Raw genomic sequence first — 19,022 nt, forward strand, 5'->3', positions numbered from 1 at the left:
CAGTGAGCCCAAATAGGTACACGAATTCGTCGACCATCTTGTCAATCCGAACTCGGGATGGGAGGTTCACATTGTCGTCTCTAGAACCTCTTCCTCTCATGAATTTTGTCTTCAAAACGTTGATGGCAAGCAGACTTCCCATGAACATCGACAAGTTTGTACCTGTGTACAAAATTTCGCACAAGCGTTCAACCTCAAACATGCTTCGTCTCAATGTACAGGTTCGCCTCGAACATCGAACCCAAGCGAACGATGTGCAAACTCTAGTTCAAACATCCGTGTACGTACACCGGGTGAGAGTGAGAAAGAAAAAACTAGTGCCTAGAACCTACGTGTACGCACACCGTGTACGTACATGGAGTTCGGTTGTGCAGGCGAACATGTGCACGCGTTTAGGTACGAAATAACGTGTTTGAGTTCGTACACGAAGTGTGGGTTTAATATGACACAGAACCAGAGCGAACCTTGCGTGCGATGTGCATATGGGAAGACTTGGCAAGTCCAATCCCGCTGGCTTAAGGACATTATACAAGCGAGCTACAACATAACTCCTACGCCGCACACACCCCTCTCCCCTGCCTAACAATGTATCTGACATGAGAAAAAAATACGTTTTTCAATACACTAACCTTGCCGGTGCACTACGAAACTGCTATTTGAGGAAGCTGGAATATTTTCCTATACAACCAACCCGAGTTTTTGACGGAATTCTTTTCTTTTGTAGCCTTTATTTTGTGCGCAAATATCACCCCTCTTCACTTGGGGTTTCTTTTTGAAACACTCTTATTTTTCTTCTCATTTTCAGTGCACTTTTTCAAATGCACTTTAATCACACACCACTGCAAAAACACTCGCGAAACTTTAATCGTTTATTAACAAAACTTCAAATTTTCTGCCAATGTACAGATGACCGTGGGAAAATGTCCGAAAACTCTCATTTGTGCGTTTGAGTTTTCACTTCGAATTCCATTTTTTCTCAATGTAAACAAGCGCGTCGGTGCCTAGCAACAAGCGTGCGTTCCTGGCTTCCACATATCTTCACCTTAAGCCTTCAGTCCGACGTACGTTTCCTACATCCCCTCAAAGTTCCGTGCCATTATGACAATGTCGTCGGCGAAGCCAAGACGCTGGTGGGATTTCCTGAAGATCGTGCCACTCGTGCCTATCCCCGCTCTCCTTATTACACCTTCTAACGCAACGTTGAACAGCAGGCACGATAGACCATCACCTTGCCGTAACCCTCTACGAGATTCAAAGGGACTCGCGAGTGTCCCTGATACTCGAACAACGCACATCACCCGATCCATCGTCGCTTTGACTAATCGTGTTAGCTTATCCGGAAAACAAGCTGAACAGCACAGTTATCAGATAAATCGCAGCGCTTTCCCAAGTTTTTACGAGAATTGGCTAAATGCAGAAAAATTTAATTAGAAACAGTGGGGTGCACATATTTATGAGAATGACAGCACCGTTAAATGATGCTGGCAAAATGTTGGAGCCGCTGACTTTTTTTACTAAATTCAATCAAAATAGATTTTTTTTTAATCCTTGATAGGGGGGAATAAATCCGTGGATATGTTGAAAGTAAAACCAATCTTATTTTCGCTGTACAATCTACGACTGAGCCTAAACACTCTTTATAAAATAGGTTCGACAGTCAACAGTCATATTAAACGAACGTAATAAGAAAATTTTGAATATTGACAAGACAACTTTTCTCCCAACGCGCTCCAGATTATTGTTCGTGATAGAAGTTATCCGGTGCGATATGTTTTCATATAAGGCTCGAATATTCAGTTGCTTTCTCTATATAAAAAAGACCATTAAAAACTTGGCATATTTCGTAGAAATTTCTTCTTTATATTAATGTCACAATATACGTGTATCACTAAACTATTTAAAATTTTAACGCGCTTACGTTTTTGAATAGCTCAATATGATCAGGAAAATGTATATTCTATTAGAAAAATAATCTTTGCGCATAGTCGTAAATCCAAAGGATGCACCCTGTGTGTGTGTGTTTAGTACTCAGATTCAGCTACTTAATATATCACTATCGATTAGTAAACAGGCTAAATATTATTAAGCAACTCAAGATCTGATAGCCATGTAAATATAGTCTACAATCTAATGTCAGTTCTAGTTTATTTGGGGTTAGAAGATAGTGTATTAAAACTCAACTCGAACTGAAAAGTCAGTAAGCGGCAAACTAGTGTATAGAATAAACCCATCCTAAACATAAATGATATGATTCGTATTCTTGATTAATCTATTTCTTTGTTTAGAAGAAACAAAAGTATTCCGAAAGTTCGATATAGATAAAAGCTAGACAAGGCTAATAAAGATAGATAAACAATTTAAACTACCAAAATTAATGAAATACACATCCCATAATAAACTTAATGAATAGTAATCTATATACCTATATCGCAAACCATTAGGCGATGATTTCCAACTTTTTTGCTCATTGTGTAATATGTTCAAACGAAAGGGTTTTGGTTACAGTATTGCCAATTACTAAGCGATAAGATCATCACATCAAAATAATTCTGTAATGGTAGGTAGTACGAATATAATTATGGATGAAATTAATCTTTACGATAAGACTGAAAATTGTCGGTCAACTTTCGCTCAGGTTGTAAAATATTTGCATAATTTGGTTATCAGTCTTTTATTTGAAAAGAAAAGGTAAAAAATAATTTGCTTGCCCCCTGAAGGCGGAGGTATGTACAGATAATTAGCATATTACCTCGCCTTCGATTTGTTTCGACAGTTTACTACACCTTTGTTGATGTTTCAAACAAAGGGAATCGAATCGAACAAAATATAACAATAAAGAATAAAACGAAAGCGGTTACAAAGCAGGAGACGTCGCCGACGTTCACGCTTCATTCTAATCTAAATTTTTGATGAACAACCACACTGCCTGGCCTCCGAAGGTCGTGTGAGCTTTAGAAGTGTAACGTGATATGAAATTGGATGATTCATAGCGTGGATGTATTTTCTGGGCATTCATTCGATTCGATCATCACCGGGATCTCATAAACCCATAGCATGCTTCATATTCTCTGCGGTAGTACCCTTCAATGCTTCCAGAATGCCGTTGAAACAGTCCTCGAGGTATGGTTTACCGACCAAGTTCGAAACCACCGGTATAGGGTCCTGTCCCGCAACGATAAGATTGATCTCCTGAATGAGTCCCTGTAATATAAAACTCGTGTTGTAACTGTACAAACATGTGTGAAGTATTAAAACGTACCTTCTCAACTTCCACCTTGACCTTCATCTCATGTGGCTGACTATCTCCCTCCGATTTCAGCTGTACGCTTTTCTGAACCGCAAACTTGGGTGTCTTTCCGAAGCGCCAGTCCCAGGAGACAAAGTTCTCCCGCAGCTCGTTCAGACCGGGAAACCATTTCTCCGTTGGGTTGATCAACTGGAACCCAAGCTGTTTCATCAAAAGGTCCCGACCTCCATCAGTTAGTTGAGTAGCCGGGGTACGCAGAAACTCGTATCTGTGTTTTGTTGGAAGCGTGGTTATAAATTATAGTGCCTGATAGGGGAGAGTTACGGGTGTACTTACCCGATGGCTGATAAAAGCTGTTGAATGTTTACGGTGCGGTTCACGTCGGCCAAATTTTTAATCGGCGATGGTACCGAGGCGGTGGCCTTGCTGATGATTTCGGCCTGGAAATAACAAAGAATGCACTTATTAGGATTTTTGCCGGGTGGTTTACGCCTGTACTGTTTTACAGGAGATTGTTTTGTTGGGATTGTGTTGATGGAACAAGAACTGTAAAAAGATAGCTTAATTAGCTTGGAAAGAAACTGCAAACGTATCACAACAACCGCAATGGTTTATGTAGGTATATTTTTGTATGCTGTATTCAAATAAATAAAAACAACCCGCTCTCACGTGTTGCATTTGCGCTAACGTAAATTGTGTATAGTGAGCTTGACTCTACTACGCACCAATCTATAGGGATATCATCACCCGTCGAGCAGAGACAGTAACCCCGCGTTCAACATGCATCACCATACATCATATTGGATTCTACTTCTATATATATATATTAGTTGTTTCGTTTAAAAATACATTCAAGCAAACAAAATAAAAAAGACCGAGACACGCGCTTGGCGAGTGCAAAAATGGGACAAACGATGCCGGTAAACTTTTCCACTCACCAGTTGGAGACGTAGATAAGAATTAATTCTTGTCGCACCGGGCGATATGACAGGTTTGGTCTCTGCACGGGGAGAGTGATTTCATCCATTTGGATGTCAATTAGTTGAAGCTTCATGAAGATAACTGAAAGGACTCTGGACTTGAAATAGACAACGAGTCGTTGTTTGGTACAAAACCGGTTTGTTGGTCATCGGTAGCGGTGACCCCAAAACGCCCAAAACAACATTATTTGCGCACGTTTCGAGAGAGTGCAAAGTCCAAACTGCTTTTAGGCAGAACTCGTTGTCCGCGGGTAGCGGGCGAAGGGAGTCTGCAGGGAATGTTTTCATTTTTATATCGATTATCGTCTTCTCTGTATGCTCGGGAGTGGTCAACAAACTTTAAGGCCGACAAATCACGATAAAAAATGGGCATTTCGAAGTCTTAATACCTATTATCACAGAGAACAGACGTCCATCTTCAGCATTCAACTTGTGTAAAATCTAACGGTTTCCAAGATAGTTGGGATATCCAAACCAGGTGCGCTACTGTCGTCATGTTTTTTTTGTGGCTCAGTTCGACTGAATTGACAGCGGTTATTCCTCTACCCAGTCAAACTAGTCCGGAACCGGTTCGGACTTCCGGCATGAATTCCAGCTCAAATGCATCAACCGATAGAGTCGGAATCGGTTGTGTGGCGGCGTTATTCAAATGTTTACACACTTTTTTTTAAATATTTTTTTTCGTTCACGGATGTCTGTTCTCTGTGCTATTATTACAAAAAAATCCCTTTTCAACCTGCTATATATTAATACCACGTCATGCTAATTTTTATTGTTATTAATCAGTGCGCAATCAAGCTGTCTGAACAACCTATTTCCGCAACCTATTTGTATTAAGGGGTTACATATGTTGAGGTTGGCCAAAAAATCGAAATTTGTTTTATTCTTCTATCGTAAAGTTCAGGTTCCTAAGAATGTTATGTCAAATTTTTATAGAGATCGTAGCAGTAGCCGCAAAGTTATGGCGTTTTTCATCTTGCTCCTTTACGGTTTATACTTGAAATTATCTCGATTACGCGATTATCTCGAAATCATGTTTTCCCGAAAACCTCTTTGCGGTGACTACGATTGCCGAAAAAGTTTTCAACCGATTTCAAAACTTTTTTTACCTTTTTGGTAATTTAGCTGCGGTGTTTTTGAACGATTCAATTTTTTCGTCAAAATTTTCATATTATTGTCATGAATTTGTTAACAATTTTTTTCAGGTGAAAATAGTTTTTGGAAAAATCATCTCCATTTCCAAAAAGAGAAAACATGTTTTTAATAAATCGTTCAATGACACCACCGGTACATATGGAGTAGAATGGGGTAAAATAGGTATGGGGGTACAATAGGTATAGGACGTTATCTTTGGTATGTTATTGCGAAGGTCGCTCATGTTGCGTGAATTAGATATGCGGTAGAGAACATCGTTGACAACTGTCAATTCGGCTGTTACCGTGGATCAGCTGCATTAGTTACGAAGTTGTTTATGTTTTTGTGTGTTGTTCTGCGCAAACGTATTGTCTTTCGTCTGCAGTACTGTACATTCAATGTAAAGCAACGTCTAGTGTGTTTTTTCTTGCGTAAAAATTATTGCCAAACACGAGTTTTGTGTAGGTTTTTCGATATATTTGTTTTTGAAAAAATACAGACATGAAACATATGCTTGGAGGAACGATAGGTCAGCCGTTTGGGGGCACTATAGTTCATTGCTATAATGTAAATTTGAATTATTTTGACAGCAAACAGTAATTTTGTGCGAAAAACACCAAAGAATGCAATCGCATCTGTACAATTTGGCGCCAATATTCGATCAGCCTCTAAACAATTCACGGCTCCGATCGAAGCATTGCGTGCTCGCGTGAAAGGAAAATGCTCATCATCAATGAAAGCGCGTCAGATATTTCGCGTGTTCGCAATAATTCAAGGTGTTGCTCGAAAACGAGAAGGAAAAGGATTAAAAAAATAAATGTTTTGAAGCGCAAACGTGATCGTCGCACAGCTAAGCGTTAGCCGGAATGCACAACTTCAATTCCACACTCTGGCGGCGAAGATGACACCGAAGAAGTCATTTGCAAGTACAAAACCAGACACAGCTTCTGAAAAACATGTTTTTCAACATTTCCTCACACGATTTCATGATTTTTCACATCATTTGCTACATCTTCATTTTCTTACCTATATGACGTCAATGGCATTTATTATTTGTGTTATTAACTTTTAAATAATCTGCAATATTCATACTCTTTAAATAAAAGCTGTACCGCTGATTTTCTAGGTGTTTATTACATTGTTTTATTTAACCTCGAATATAGGGACCTATCATACCCCAAGGTTTTAAAAACGTCGCAAAAACTACTTTCGCTTTATTGGGTTTAGCTTGAAAAATATTTAGCCGCGCATAAAATCATTATTACCTAAATGTTGCCAGATGTATAACCTTCCCAACTAGTGCTTGTTTATAAAAACCAGTGTAAAAATACCGTCGCAGGAGCTAGCCAAAAAAACTGACCTACTTGATCCCACTCTACATACCATTTTTTGATGATATTTTTTTCAATTGCATCGAACTACACCAATTTTTGGGTAATTTTCAAGGGGTTATTTTGTCGACTTCTTTCAAACTTTGGCGAACCTATTCCCATTCCTGCATTTTAAGCTTTTTGCCTTTCTCCTATAGAAAGGCTATGCAATCACTCTGAAACCCGAATTTTTAAACCGAGGTCTCTTATACCATTCGACTCAGTTCATCGAGTTCGGCAAACGTCTGTGTGTGTGCGTATATGTGTGTATGTGTGTGCGTATGTATGTGACCAACAAATGCACATCGGTCACTCAGAGATGGCCGAAGCGATTTTATCAAACTTAGTCTAAAAAGAAAGGTACAACGTACGCATAAGCTGCTATTGAATTTCATTTAATTCCGACTTCCGGTTCCGGAGTTACGGGTTGAAGAGTGTGGTCACACACGAAATTCTTAAATAAATCGGAATGAGCATGTTATCTAAAAGATGCAAAGCTTCATAAAATGTGTTCGAAATTGTTTGGATTTATAGTTTCAGCTCACTCTGATGCCCAATCAAACCCACGTTGACCACTTTGGACACATTCGGCGGAACCGGAAGCTTCGGGAACGTGGCAAAGTTCCTCAATTGCATTCACATCTGCTACTCAGAAATGTCTAACACGATTTTCTCAAATTTAGTCTCAAATGAAAGCTACAGCATTCCAAATTCCATTCGGGTTTCTGGTTCCTGTGTTCCGGGTTGAAGTATGTGGTCACATGCGAAATTCCAATATAAGACGGTTTTATCATTATATCTAAATGAGGCAAAACTAATAGAAATGAGTTTCAAATTGCTTGAAATTGTTGGTCCTGATCACCAATTTACAATAAAGTTTTTGTGAACACTTTGGGAACCATTGAGGATTCCGGAAGATTATCATGCGTAATAAATTTAATAAACACAACGACAAGGGCTCCAGATTCATCAGCGGCCCAGAAGAAGAATGGATGGAAGAAGAGGAATACTGGCAAAGCCCGACTACCGTATGAGCGGTTCCAACTCGAAAGAGTGACGCAGAGTACTGCACTGGATGATTTTGAAGAAAGGGCCAGGAGTGCGATTTTACGAAGTTTTTGCTTCCGATGGCCCTATATGACAGAGTGAAGCTCTGGAGTGTTGCAAAGTTTACCACTGTTTAGGAAAGCAAAAGTAGTACAAAGCTAGCGTCAGACCATCATGAGACCTCAAGAAGTAACTTTTGGAGGTATTCATCAATGTAGATATGTCCGTAGACGGTTCCAGATGTAATAAAAAACTGGCTTATTTTGAAACATCTACAGATCGCTTGCCGCACAAATTCTTTTTTGTTCAATTCGTTGTTCAGCAACTATGCCTTACTGTTGGACTATCAGTTAATACAAATAAAACAATAAAGGAGCCGGAATTCTGGCTGGTTCCAGTTAGTATTCCGGCCCCAGTGACACCACCGATTCTAACTAGAATCGGTTATGTCACTGGAGCCGCAATACAAACTAGAACCAACCAGCTTTCTGCCTCATTTTCCGGCTGAACTTAACTAGGTAGTTTGGCAGATTCGAGATCGAAATTAGTAGGGTTACTAACCAATTTTGGACCCCTAGAGGAAGTGAAATTACGTGAACGTCAAAAAATATTTGCTTGCCTATGTTTTTTAATGCAATACATGCACGAGTCTGCTCCAAAATTACTGTTCTTGAAAGAAAACTGTCAATAGATGTTTTATACATTGACATAAACTGAAAAATGACATTTCTTCACAGCATGAATTTTTCAGATTTCGGAACCTTCCACACTAATTTGGACAGTGTTCCAAGCATATTTTGGACACACTGAATGTGACCGAAAATATTTTGGAAAGTTTTTTCTACTATACTGACTCGTTCTCTTTGCAGTATATTTAATGCATGAAAGAAGAACATAATCAAATCAGTGACTGCCAATCAAAAATGGTACCGTAAACCGGGGTGACATTGATCACTTTTCGAAGTAATGATTACATAATTTTAGACGCAACACATTTTTTTAAAGTTTAGTATTTTTAAATCAGTTTAGTATTTTTAAATCAGGATTGGATGATTTTACCTAAAATTGTCCGCTTACACCTATTTTTTCCAAAAATGATTTCAAGTTGAAGTCCGTTTTCGTATTCCGGGGTGACTTTGATAACCTGCATGTTCACCCACATTAAGTTATTGATGTCAATGTTTTTCATTCAAATGTTTGTTTAAACTAATTCTGGAAAGGTACTCATTGTTAAATAGATGTTAATTGGTATTATACAAAGTATTTCAATGTACTGTAAAATTCGAGTAACCAAAATTCATATAATTAGTGTCCAACTAGAATAAAAGATTCTGAAAACCTTTAAAACCACTAAAATTATTTATTTCAGTGCTTTATCAATATACAAAAAGTTTCATCCATTTTAACACGTTGGAATATTGAACAATAAAAAAATGTTGCGAATTTTAGCTTAAAATGATTTGAAATAATTGCCAACTAGTTTCACAAAAATTGTATTTAAAATAAACAAACTCTGAAAAGTAAATTTGGCACATCCTACTCTAAAGGAGAGTAAAAAATCGCTTGTAATTTATTACCCTTGCACAAATCTGAGATTTATTTGTTTTATAAAAAATAGACACTTTACGAAGCTTCGTAAAAATAAGGTAAAGTCAAATTTCGATTTTTTGTAGTTTTTGTGCCCAAAAACCGAACAATATGCTCAAAAAGTATAACAAATCAGTATTTAATAAGTTTAGAATAAAAATTATTTTAAATTAAAATGATTCGGTAGACTATTCTGGTTTAATAAGAGATCTACGAAAAAAGTTTCGAGTGATCAAAGTCACCCCGATGATCAAAGTCACCCCGGTTTACGGTACATTAATCTTTATATGGAAGGCTGACTGCATGAAGTATTTTTTAGTTCCATCATTTTGAGAAATAGAAAATTTTTCGGTACAATTAGGTTACTGCAGACGTAACAAAGCAGCATTAAATGTTATGCAATAGAGTTAACAATAATATATTTCGTGTAACAATTCATCTGTAGCAGTATTATGGAGTAACATTCCCAAGTGGATGATAAATCAAGGTTCAAAGTTTGTCAGGAATCTTCTTGTACTAAATATTAATTTTTGATTTTTTGTTTACGAAGTGGTTTCTTGTTATTCTTTCTAAGCTCAGTTTTTCTTTGTTTCCCTTCCTTTACTTTCCTTTTTTCTTCAGTTTTCGCCTTGTGGTATTCAAGTGTTCGGCGCAATGTAAAAACAGCAGGACTACGTCACTTGAATCGTGATGTTCCTGTTCGTGTGAGTGTTTCAGACGATTCTAGGAATTCAGCAAGCACAGTCTTATTATCAGTATGTAGCTGTGATATGTCTCTTAGATTTGTCAACATATAGCTCGTCGAATTCAACAAATTTGACCTACAAATGTTCTTCAACATGGATTTCAGAAGTCTCCTCTTTGGTCATATTATGGTCTTCAATTCCTCAATCGTTTGATTTTCGACATCCATTGGTTTGAACATTTTTAAATAATTTGACCAAAACGAGCAGGCGACCTACTGGGGTGTACAAAATAAGTTGATATCAATTTTTTAAGGCATATTGTGGACACAATTTATTTAAGATTTTTTAGATAAACCATTACGAAGAAACCTTTTCAAACACGTAACATGCATAATATCAAATCAGACAAACTAATTAAATCGATAAAAAAATATTATAATTGTACACTTAAATCCAATTTGAAAATGTATCATTTCCACCGGTTCCTCTTGGCTATCGTTAAAACAAACAAATGCAGAGAAACTTGGCAGTGTAGGAGGCAAATACATTAACAGGGTCCAAAATATGTGGGGGTCCAACTTAGCGTTTCAAATGCTATCTACTTTCTATGGGTACCCGGTCATTCCGGTATTACAGGAAATGAATGGGCGGACGGGACACGTGGGTTCATGATACAATTCGTGTACAAGCCGCACCATGCAGTCCCTTTCTTGGATTTGAATAAGGTCTAAAGATTCTAAATCTTCTTTGGCTGCTCATCACATTGAATGGGTAGTTTTGTTTATTTAACCTGCTGTTGCCCAAATTTTTTATTTAATTTAGTTATTGGCGTCGGCGATAAAACAACATGATGTTCTACCATAGACCATGCGGTAGACTTGGGTGCAATGCCCAACTCCTACTTAGCAGAAGGCAAAGAATTCTTCACATTTCCTTTCGAACATATTCATATGAGCCTGCCTAGTCCTAGTTTTCCGTTCTAAGTTTATAACTGAATCGCTCTAGAATACCTATCCGTCTTTCAATTCCATTGCTTTCGTTTCTCTTAGTCTCAAATTTGCCGAAAATACCCAACAAAATCGATACAGTAGAAAATGTATTTGTATGATCAATAGGAATGTTGTTAACAGGTCTTCATAGTGGTCACAACATGCAATCGTGTTTTGAATATTCTATAGACTTATCCAGCTGCGTTGGTATTGTGCCGTTTTGACGTTAAAATTGGGAGGAAAACAAATCATTTGCACTGCGAATTGGGAGGAAAACAAACCGTTTGTGGGCTTAAGGGGAGGGCGGTAGTATAATAATGCGGGATCTCAGTGTGCGTATTTTAAACGTCAGATATCTCAATAGCGACTTTCCCGAAACCCGCCAAAAGGCGGGGTTGGACAACAGAGAGTTATTATTCCATACGCCAAACATGAGCTTCACCTGCAACGATGATTTTTTGGTGGCTACTTGCAAAAGGTTTGCTCGACCAAACGGTCATTTTTGAATGAGAATTGCAAAACTTGAGTCCTTGTTCAAGCGTAAAAAATAGCGTAATTGACAAAAATGATTAAAAAACACCCTTTATATTTCATGTCTATGTAATCAACAGTCAGATTGAATGTGATAGCACAAATATCGCGAATTGTACATCAATATCACTGCGTACAACGAAGAATATCTCATCAGATTTTGACATTTTACTAAAATGTCCAAAACAATATTTGACCTATTTTCGCGCGCACCAGGTTAACACACGCTATCACTAGAAAACAGATCCATAAAACAATTTTTAGAAAAACAAGTCACTTGTTGTACAGTCGCACCACGTACAAATGCAATTTGTTTGGGCAATTAACAGTCAAAGCAATCATTAACATTGCATTTATGAAAATGTTGTTTACGCAGGTACTTATTTACACAGTATTGAGTGTATTGAGCGCACTTACGTTATCTTTGACAAGGGATTCGCCCAGATGAAGCTTGTTGGAGTTGACGAGCAGTGTGCAGTGGTGATAAGCGTTCGGATGGCCCAGTTTGGCAGCTGTTCCGGAAACCTGGAAGATAGAGCGAAAGAAATAGTTGTTTATTGACGGATCGTAGTTCTATTGGTGAAAATTGCTTATTTGGTTTGTAATGAAATGGTAGTAACCTTGATATCCTTAGCATAAACATAAATAATATATTTAAAGCTTTCATATCATTCCTATCTGACCCAAACAATGATACGTCATCATTTTAACGCATCGACCAAGAGGATGATTACTGAAAACAAAATTAAATAAAATGCTGCTCGATTGCTGCCGTTTAGGCGAAAAAAAACCAACAGACGCAACAGAACCTGCATGTGGTCACGTTCGCCAATCAAGGTTCAATGCACTGTACAATTCCACAATGGCCAATTGCTTATCTTACATTCAGACATTTGCTTTGTAGTCAAGCATCGGACTTTATCTTGAATCTTGAATGCCTACTAACGTGCTTTACTAGTAGATTTTCCAGTGGAACATAAAGGTCTCCAAAGTCAGAATGATTGTGTGACATTGTGTCACTTTATCTATAAATGTCTCACGGGGTGTATGTTGACAAGATAAAGTGGCCCAAGGTCTCACAGGCAGGGTGGCCAAATGGATTTTTTTTATAATATCGGCAGACTCGGTAGTTTGTCGGTAGGCCGTATTATTGTCGCAAAAATGTAGTGTTGACATAAAGTTGTTAAAGTTGTAAAATACTCAAACACGGAAATGACAAATAATCCTTTGAAGAAATTGAGAAAAGATGTGTTACTTATTGGACCATTCACAGAGCACCCAAATGAAAAATTAATGTTGGTGTTAGCTGTGCCCAAAATCAATCGGCCAGGGTTGAATTATCGCGAACGATTCGAGCGTCTGCATGTTGAAGAACACAGCTTCAAATATTCAAATATTCATTAAATGAAAATTGATCATATTCAGCCGTATTCATTTTCAATATTCAGTGATGCAATTGAAAACGTCAAACAAACAAACTACCCATTCATTCAATGCGGATTTTTATTCATCTCCGAGTATTGCACGAAGCGAGCGTGCAGCAACGAATTAAACGTCTCAAAGTATTATGATATATGATTTTCCAACATTTGCAAACATTTACCTAGATAATTAGTTAAATGAATATTATTGTACGATATTCAATTGAATGACTAACATGGATTTTTGAATGACTATTTTTTCTATTCATTAAGAGTCGCATCAGATTCATGTTCAGCCGTCAAAAAAGAGCTTCGATTATGTTTGACTCTGTTGAAGAGTTGCGTGCACTTTCGTATGTCGCATATGCTAGCGGGTATGTTACTTCGCTTGTATGAATTCGTTTGTAAAATCGCGTATGCGTTTTCATATTCGCATAACCCCAAACATATTGGTATTTTTGGAACAAACGTGACGAGTAGATGATGAAAATGGATGTTTGTCGCCATTCTTAAATCCAAGATGGCGACTTCTGGTTGAGCAATATTTCCGAAAATTCTAATGATATGCGGCCATCCATATACCACGAAGACCATTTAGGGGAGGGTAGGGGTCACGAGAAAGTCCATGCTAGTCCAATGGGGGGGGGGCGTTGTAAGGGTAATATCCACGAAGACTTTTCATTATATTACTGTCTTTTATAAGAAAATGAAACAAATTTGTATCGTCGTTGATATGAACGCTTATCTTCAATTTGATTTTGAAACACTCAAAGTGTATGTTATGTTAGCATAGTATGGGTTAAAATTTAAAACAGATGGTAACTATCGTAAAAAAATCATAGGAAGTCGCACGAAAACAAATTCAAGAAAAAATTTATGCATTCTTCTATAATTTGGTCATATCCTACTAATTTTTAACCCATTCATGCCCATGTTGTTTGAGGACAACAACGTTTTTAAACAGCTATAACTTTTGGTTAAGGCAAAATTTGCAAACAAGTAAGGCTAATAAATGTGACTATTGCGTTTCATTTGAGTATTAATAGTTTCCAGGACCAGCTCTAGAACTGAAGTTATTGCAATTAGTCTGACTGGATTCCGATGGAGCAGTGCTGCCAGGGACAGTTTCGTTGACGACGGAAAATGAATGAAATGAAATGATGAATATATCATCGTTATGTTGCAATATTATTGAAAATTGATAAAACTTATCAATTTAGACTATCTTTGGCTACATTTTCCAAGCAATTGGACTATTGTAAATATTCTAGGAGCATTGAGCATTAGAAGAAAAAAATTGAGCAGCTTCTAGCACTGCGAGGGAAGCACCTATCTTTATGAAAAAAGGCTTTTCGTGTTTCGTGGCTCCACCGTTTTCAAAGAAAAATAGTTTTGAAACCCTACATTCACGAGAAAAAAGTTGGGCATGAAAGGGTTAATTTCAAAGCTTGTTTTGTGTAATTATGATGAATCTTTAAAACGTAACTATAAAAGAGCATAAGTCGTTCAGAAATGAGATATTTCCATGGAACTCTCACAAAAGATTACAGACTTATGACATTCTGTGGATGAAGTTTGAACGATTTTCATTAAGTCCTTCTACATCATAGTAGTCTGACACATTGGGAAATTTGGTGAAAACCCATTTTATTGATATTACCAGAATTTTTTTTGGAAAGTCTACATGGACATCGCAGAGAGGGGGTAGGGGTGCAGAAATTGCCCACGCTTGTCCACGAAGGGGATGCACATTTTTGGAACGGGGTCGCCAAGGGGATGATGAAAATGGACAGTTTTCGACCTTTTCGAAGTTCAAGATTGCGTTGACGAGTACAGTAAAGTCCATCTCGGTGTATTTTAGGGTGACAAAATGGAAACATTGACAATAGCGGGATACATTTTTTCTTTCTTTTTACTAAACAAACTCTTTAAATTATTTTTCTTTAGTTCCTAGACATATTCTCATAACCCTTTATTTTGTAGTTTAAATTTCAGGTGTTTCAGCGTAAAAATTAAAAAAAAGTTTGGAAGGCAAGACAAGAAAAATATGCTCAAGAGCGGTATTTGTCGAATTCGGCGTGGTTGGTTCATTAGAGCCCCTCGAACACATTTCATTATGAGGTTGATAAAATCGGGGGCTGATAAAATCGGGCCTTCACTCTACACGATAGAAATGAATGCTTGGCACCAGTTTTGAAATCCAAGATGGCGACTTCCGGCAATATTCTAGATAACCCCAAAAATATGGGTTTTTGGAACGGGATTGAGGAGTAGATGATGAAAATGGTAGTTTGGTGTCTTTTTCGAATTCAAGATGGCGACGTCCAATTGATTGAAATTTTTAAAACCTTACCCGTATTTTTAAAATGGGCTTGAAAAGTGGATGACAAAAATCGATGAGTACCGTTATTTTGAAGGCCAAGATAGCAACATTTTCTATGACCACATCATCACTAATCACTATATCTATATCTACTATATATCAATCCCATTCCGAAAATGCCCATAAACCTCAACAAAGGTTATAGAGTATTTATCTAAACCGGAAGCGGTCATCTTGGATTTCAAGATAGCTTCAGACATCGATTTCCGTCATGCACTCGTAAAACCCATTCCAAAAATATCCAACTTTTATTAGTAACAGTTAGCTAAGAATATATTAAATTGTATACAACTTCATACTGTAATGTACGTACGCTAACTTTTTTTACGAACTCGATTCATAAAAAAGATTTCGTTATTTCGAATTTAGATCACAACAAAATTACGCAAGTCGAATATTACCCAAAAAAATATTTCGTTAGTGGAGGTTTCACTGTATAAGATTCTTATTGTGAGAGTGAGGACACCCGGTGGGAAACGATTTATGATCGCGAGAGAACGGGTGTTTGTATATCGTGCTGTAGAGTGAGTTTATAAATTCGTAGCGGCTATATCACGTTGACTTAATCCACGGGGCGTTTTTAGGATCGATGTGCGTGAATGATCTCGCTTGCGACCGCGTCTATATTATCGCGAAAGGTTCGAGTGTTTAGACCTTATCGAGCGGGTTCTTTTTATAGCGAGAACGTTTGAATTTTGCGAGTGTGTTTGTAATTTCGCGTGTACTATTGTTTTTTTTTTTTTTAACCGTGTGGTCGTTTGCATGTTTCCATGAGGGTTTGTGTGTTCGCGTGAGCGTTTATATGTGTAATGAGAAAAAGTTTGTATATGAGAAAGCATGTATGTATATGGGTGGAATATCATAACAGCCAAATCAATATTTGCGACGAGAAAGACATAAAGCAAACAAATAAAAAGAACATTATTTAGAATTTAGTAGAGGTAAAGTAAGTAGTAAAGAATCGGTAAACGACGGTATATCAGCGAAAAATATTAGATACTTCGACAATCATGCGTAGAACGACAATAAGACAGTAGAAATAAAAGGAGGGAAAGGCAAGATACAGTGCCTGACAAACATATATTGGTACTTCGAACACAATACGGACTACCGTTAGTAGTCTAACAGAATCTACTTTCATAGTGTAACATGATAAAGGTCCTATAAATTCTCCCGGTCTGCTTGATGCACCACTATAGAGGCGTATTACGAACAACATCTTATAGTACTATGCAATATTTTTTTCCGAAAAGAGAAAAAGTGGATTAAACCAATTGGGTCATTAAACCATATGTTGTTTTTGATTTTTTTCCGAAGCAGCTGACGTTAAAGATACGTAATAGAACTTTTCTTTCACTTTTTTGTATGCAAAATAACAAATACAAATTATTTTATAAAATAGTTTTATCACGACCACACCTTCCATTGAATTGATTGGATAAGGATGCTTTTGCTGGGATAAATGTAAAAAATGCTAACCCATGTGGCTTAATTCACTGTCAAGAAAGAAAGTGTCAAACGAGGATGTGTTTACATTTTTTTAGAAAATCAATTAAAAATCATTCTGAAGTTTTAAAGGTTGAACAAATATACTGTTATATTTAGAAAGATAAGCTCTATCGGTTTATGAAATAAAAGGGGAATTTTATCCTTCATTTAATGACCCAATTTGAGCATGAAGGGCGCAAGACCTAACCTAACCTAAAGTTTGATTTGTGTTTCGAATTCATCTCGTCAGTAACTAACACCAACTTGGAGCCAAGCTAGACGACTTGTGCCAATTTGGGAGTTTATAATTCTACACAAAACTAGGAGTAATTGTTAATAGTTGTTTGCAATACAGTCAATCCAATCAGCTTGAGCGATTATAAATTTCAGTGCATTTCAAGGAAACCAAAAAATAAGAGCGAAGCTTCATTAAATTTGAATCTCAAGAATTTATTTTTTTATTTCAATTTGTGCTTAATATTGAATAGCAAACGGTTTAGGTTTTGTTTCAAAATTATGGCTTAATCTTCTATGAAGGTATATGAAAATATACATGTGCGCGTGGCTTCGCCATTCTCTATGAATCGCACAGGAGGTTCGATACCATCTAGCAGTTTTGCCGGGCCGGTATGCAATCACGTGCTGGAAGCGTGACACCGTAAACCGGTTGCGGAATGTTTTCATACATTTCTGCTGCGGAGTCCGCACTATATTGTGCAGATTCGCGATTATATTGATGACTGGTGAAACTAAATTGATAGCAAAGTGTTGCCAAAATGTGTGACAGTGTTGTTTGCTGCCTTTTTTACGATTTGTGGTGCAACTATGTATAAATTTTGGAAAAATAAATATTAGTTTACATTACTTAAAAAATTTGGTGGCATTTGTCTTAAGATGCTACAACATTTAAATAACAGAAAATAATTTCATTTTTGCTGATCGTGTTGGTTCTTCCAAGTTTTTTTTGCGAGTAAGTTTTTCAGCTTATCTTGAACAAAGTACTGGCAACTAGCTCAACATGAATGGAAAATACCATGTATTGAACGATCGAAGAATGACAACGCAAAGACACAAAAAACAAGCCCTCTCACCATCCCTTTACAAGCATGTAACATAATTCCGCTGCACTAGTGGCTGAGTGGAAATTTCCATTCTCGCACCAACTTTTTGTTGCTAGGTCAGACTTCTGTCGTTTATGTTGCCAGGTTCACAGTACGCACCACATACATAGCAGCTAGCCTAGCACCGAGCTGTTGCATTTCGCATACAAACAAAAACCAGTTTGGCTCGACAAAGTTAAACAACCTTTAATCAAATCGCTCTATTCTTACCTTCTTGCCCAGCAACGTAATATCGTCCCGGTCGGAGATCTCGGCGCTAATGCCAAACTCGCGGTATAGTGCGCGAGTAATTAGGTTCAGGTTGTACTTCCGATCGTAGCGAGCACGTGGCGTAAAAAAGGTACAATTCAAATTGCCCAAATCATGGAACACAGCACCTCCGCCACTGTTTCGGCGAGCCAACTCAATACCGTTCTGCATCAGCGCCGAGACGTTCGTTTCGGCAAACGGGTTCTGGTGGCGACCAATGACCACGGCCGGCTTGTTTACCCACAGCATCAGGATGTGGTGATGGGCAAAGTCAAAGTTTCGATAGATCCAATCCTCAAGGGCGAGATTGGTGAAGATGTCATTGGACTGCGAGATGAAAACGGATTTCCTCACGTCGCTGTCTGGGATCTTCTTCACGTCCGCCGTCGACAGCTGTTTGCCCTTGCCGCTGCTGTTGTTGTTTTGATTTCGCACCGGGCTGGTGGTGGTAATGCTACGCGCCAGCAGTGTTGTGTTAGTCCCCGTTGCCACATACAGCTTGCAGAGCGAGTGCGCGACTGTGTTGCAGCGCTGTAGAAAGAGAGCGGCCATCTTGCAAATCTTCCTTTTTTATTTTGATCTCTTTGTCCTAAATATAATTTCACTTTTTCGCTGATCTTTCGTATTCGGGTGGATAGTTTCTTGCCAGTCCTCACGTTGCGTAATATTTCCCGGTGGTGTCCTCCAGTGGAACTGTTTTTTTTTTGTACAAACTATTATAGATGTAAAAATTATTTCACTAATGATTTTTTTTGTTACAAATTGGCAATGTTCTTTGATAGCTTAGTC

At 37.8% G+C, this 19,022-nt stretch overlaps 1 protein-coding gene across 1 annotated transcript; it reads right to left on the reverse strand.

The window, feature by feature from the left end:
• Positions 1-1,839: 1,839 nt before the first annotated feature.
• Positions 1,840-18,785, reverse strand: LOC131687229 (lipoyltransferase 1, mitochondrial). Its single transcript, XM_058971302.1, has 5 exons — positions 18,195-18,785; positions 11,989-12,096; positions 3,584-3,687; positions 3,260-3,515; positions 1,840-3,201 (listed from the first exon to the last, which is right to left on the reverse strand). Exons 1-5 carry the CDS (start codon positions 18,783-18,785, stop codon positions 3,040-3,042), a joined length of 1,221 nt encoding a protein of 406 aa, XP_058827285.1. The 3' UTR covers positions 1,840-3,039.
• Positions 18,786-19,022: the final 237 nt, after the last annotated feature.

The sequence above is a fragment of the Topomyia yanbarensis genome, chromosome 3 (genome assembly GCF_030247195.1).
Source record: "Topomyia yanbarensis strain Yona2022 chromosome 3, ASM3024719v1, whole genome shotgun sequence".
Lineage (NCBI taxonomy): Eukaryota > Metazoa > Arthropoda > Insecta > Diptera > Culicidae > Topomyia > Topomyia yanbarensis.

What these genes read in the sequence shown, in the direction of transcription:
- LOC131687229 (XM_058971302.1), bottom strand. Translation starts at nt 18,785, where the DNA reads ATGGCCGCTCTCTTTCTACAGCGCTGCAACACAGTCGCGCACTCGCTC. An exon ending in TTACGTTGCTGGGCAAGAAG is followed by an intron (nt 12,097 to 18,194) that starts GTAAGAATAGAG and finishes TCTATCTTCCAG; the next exon opens with GTTTCCGGAACAGCTGCCAA. An exon ending in TCAAGGTGGAAGTTGAGAAG is followed by an intron (nt 3,202 to 3,259) that starts GTACGTTTTAAT and finishes TTTATATTACAG; the next exon opens with GGACTCATTCAGGAGATCAA.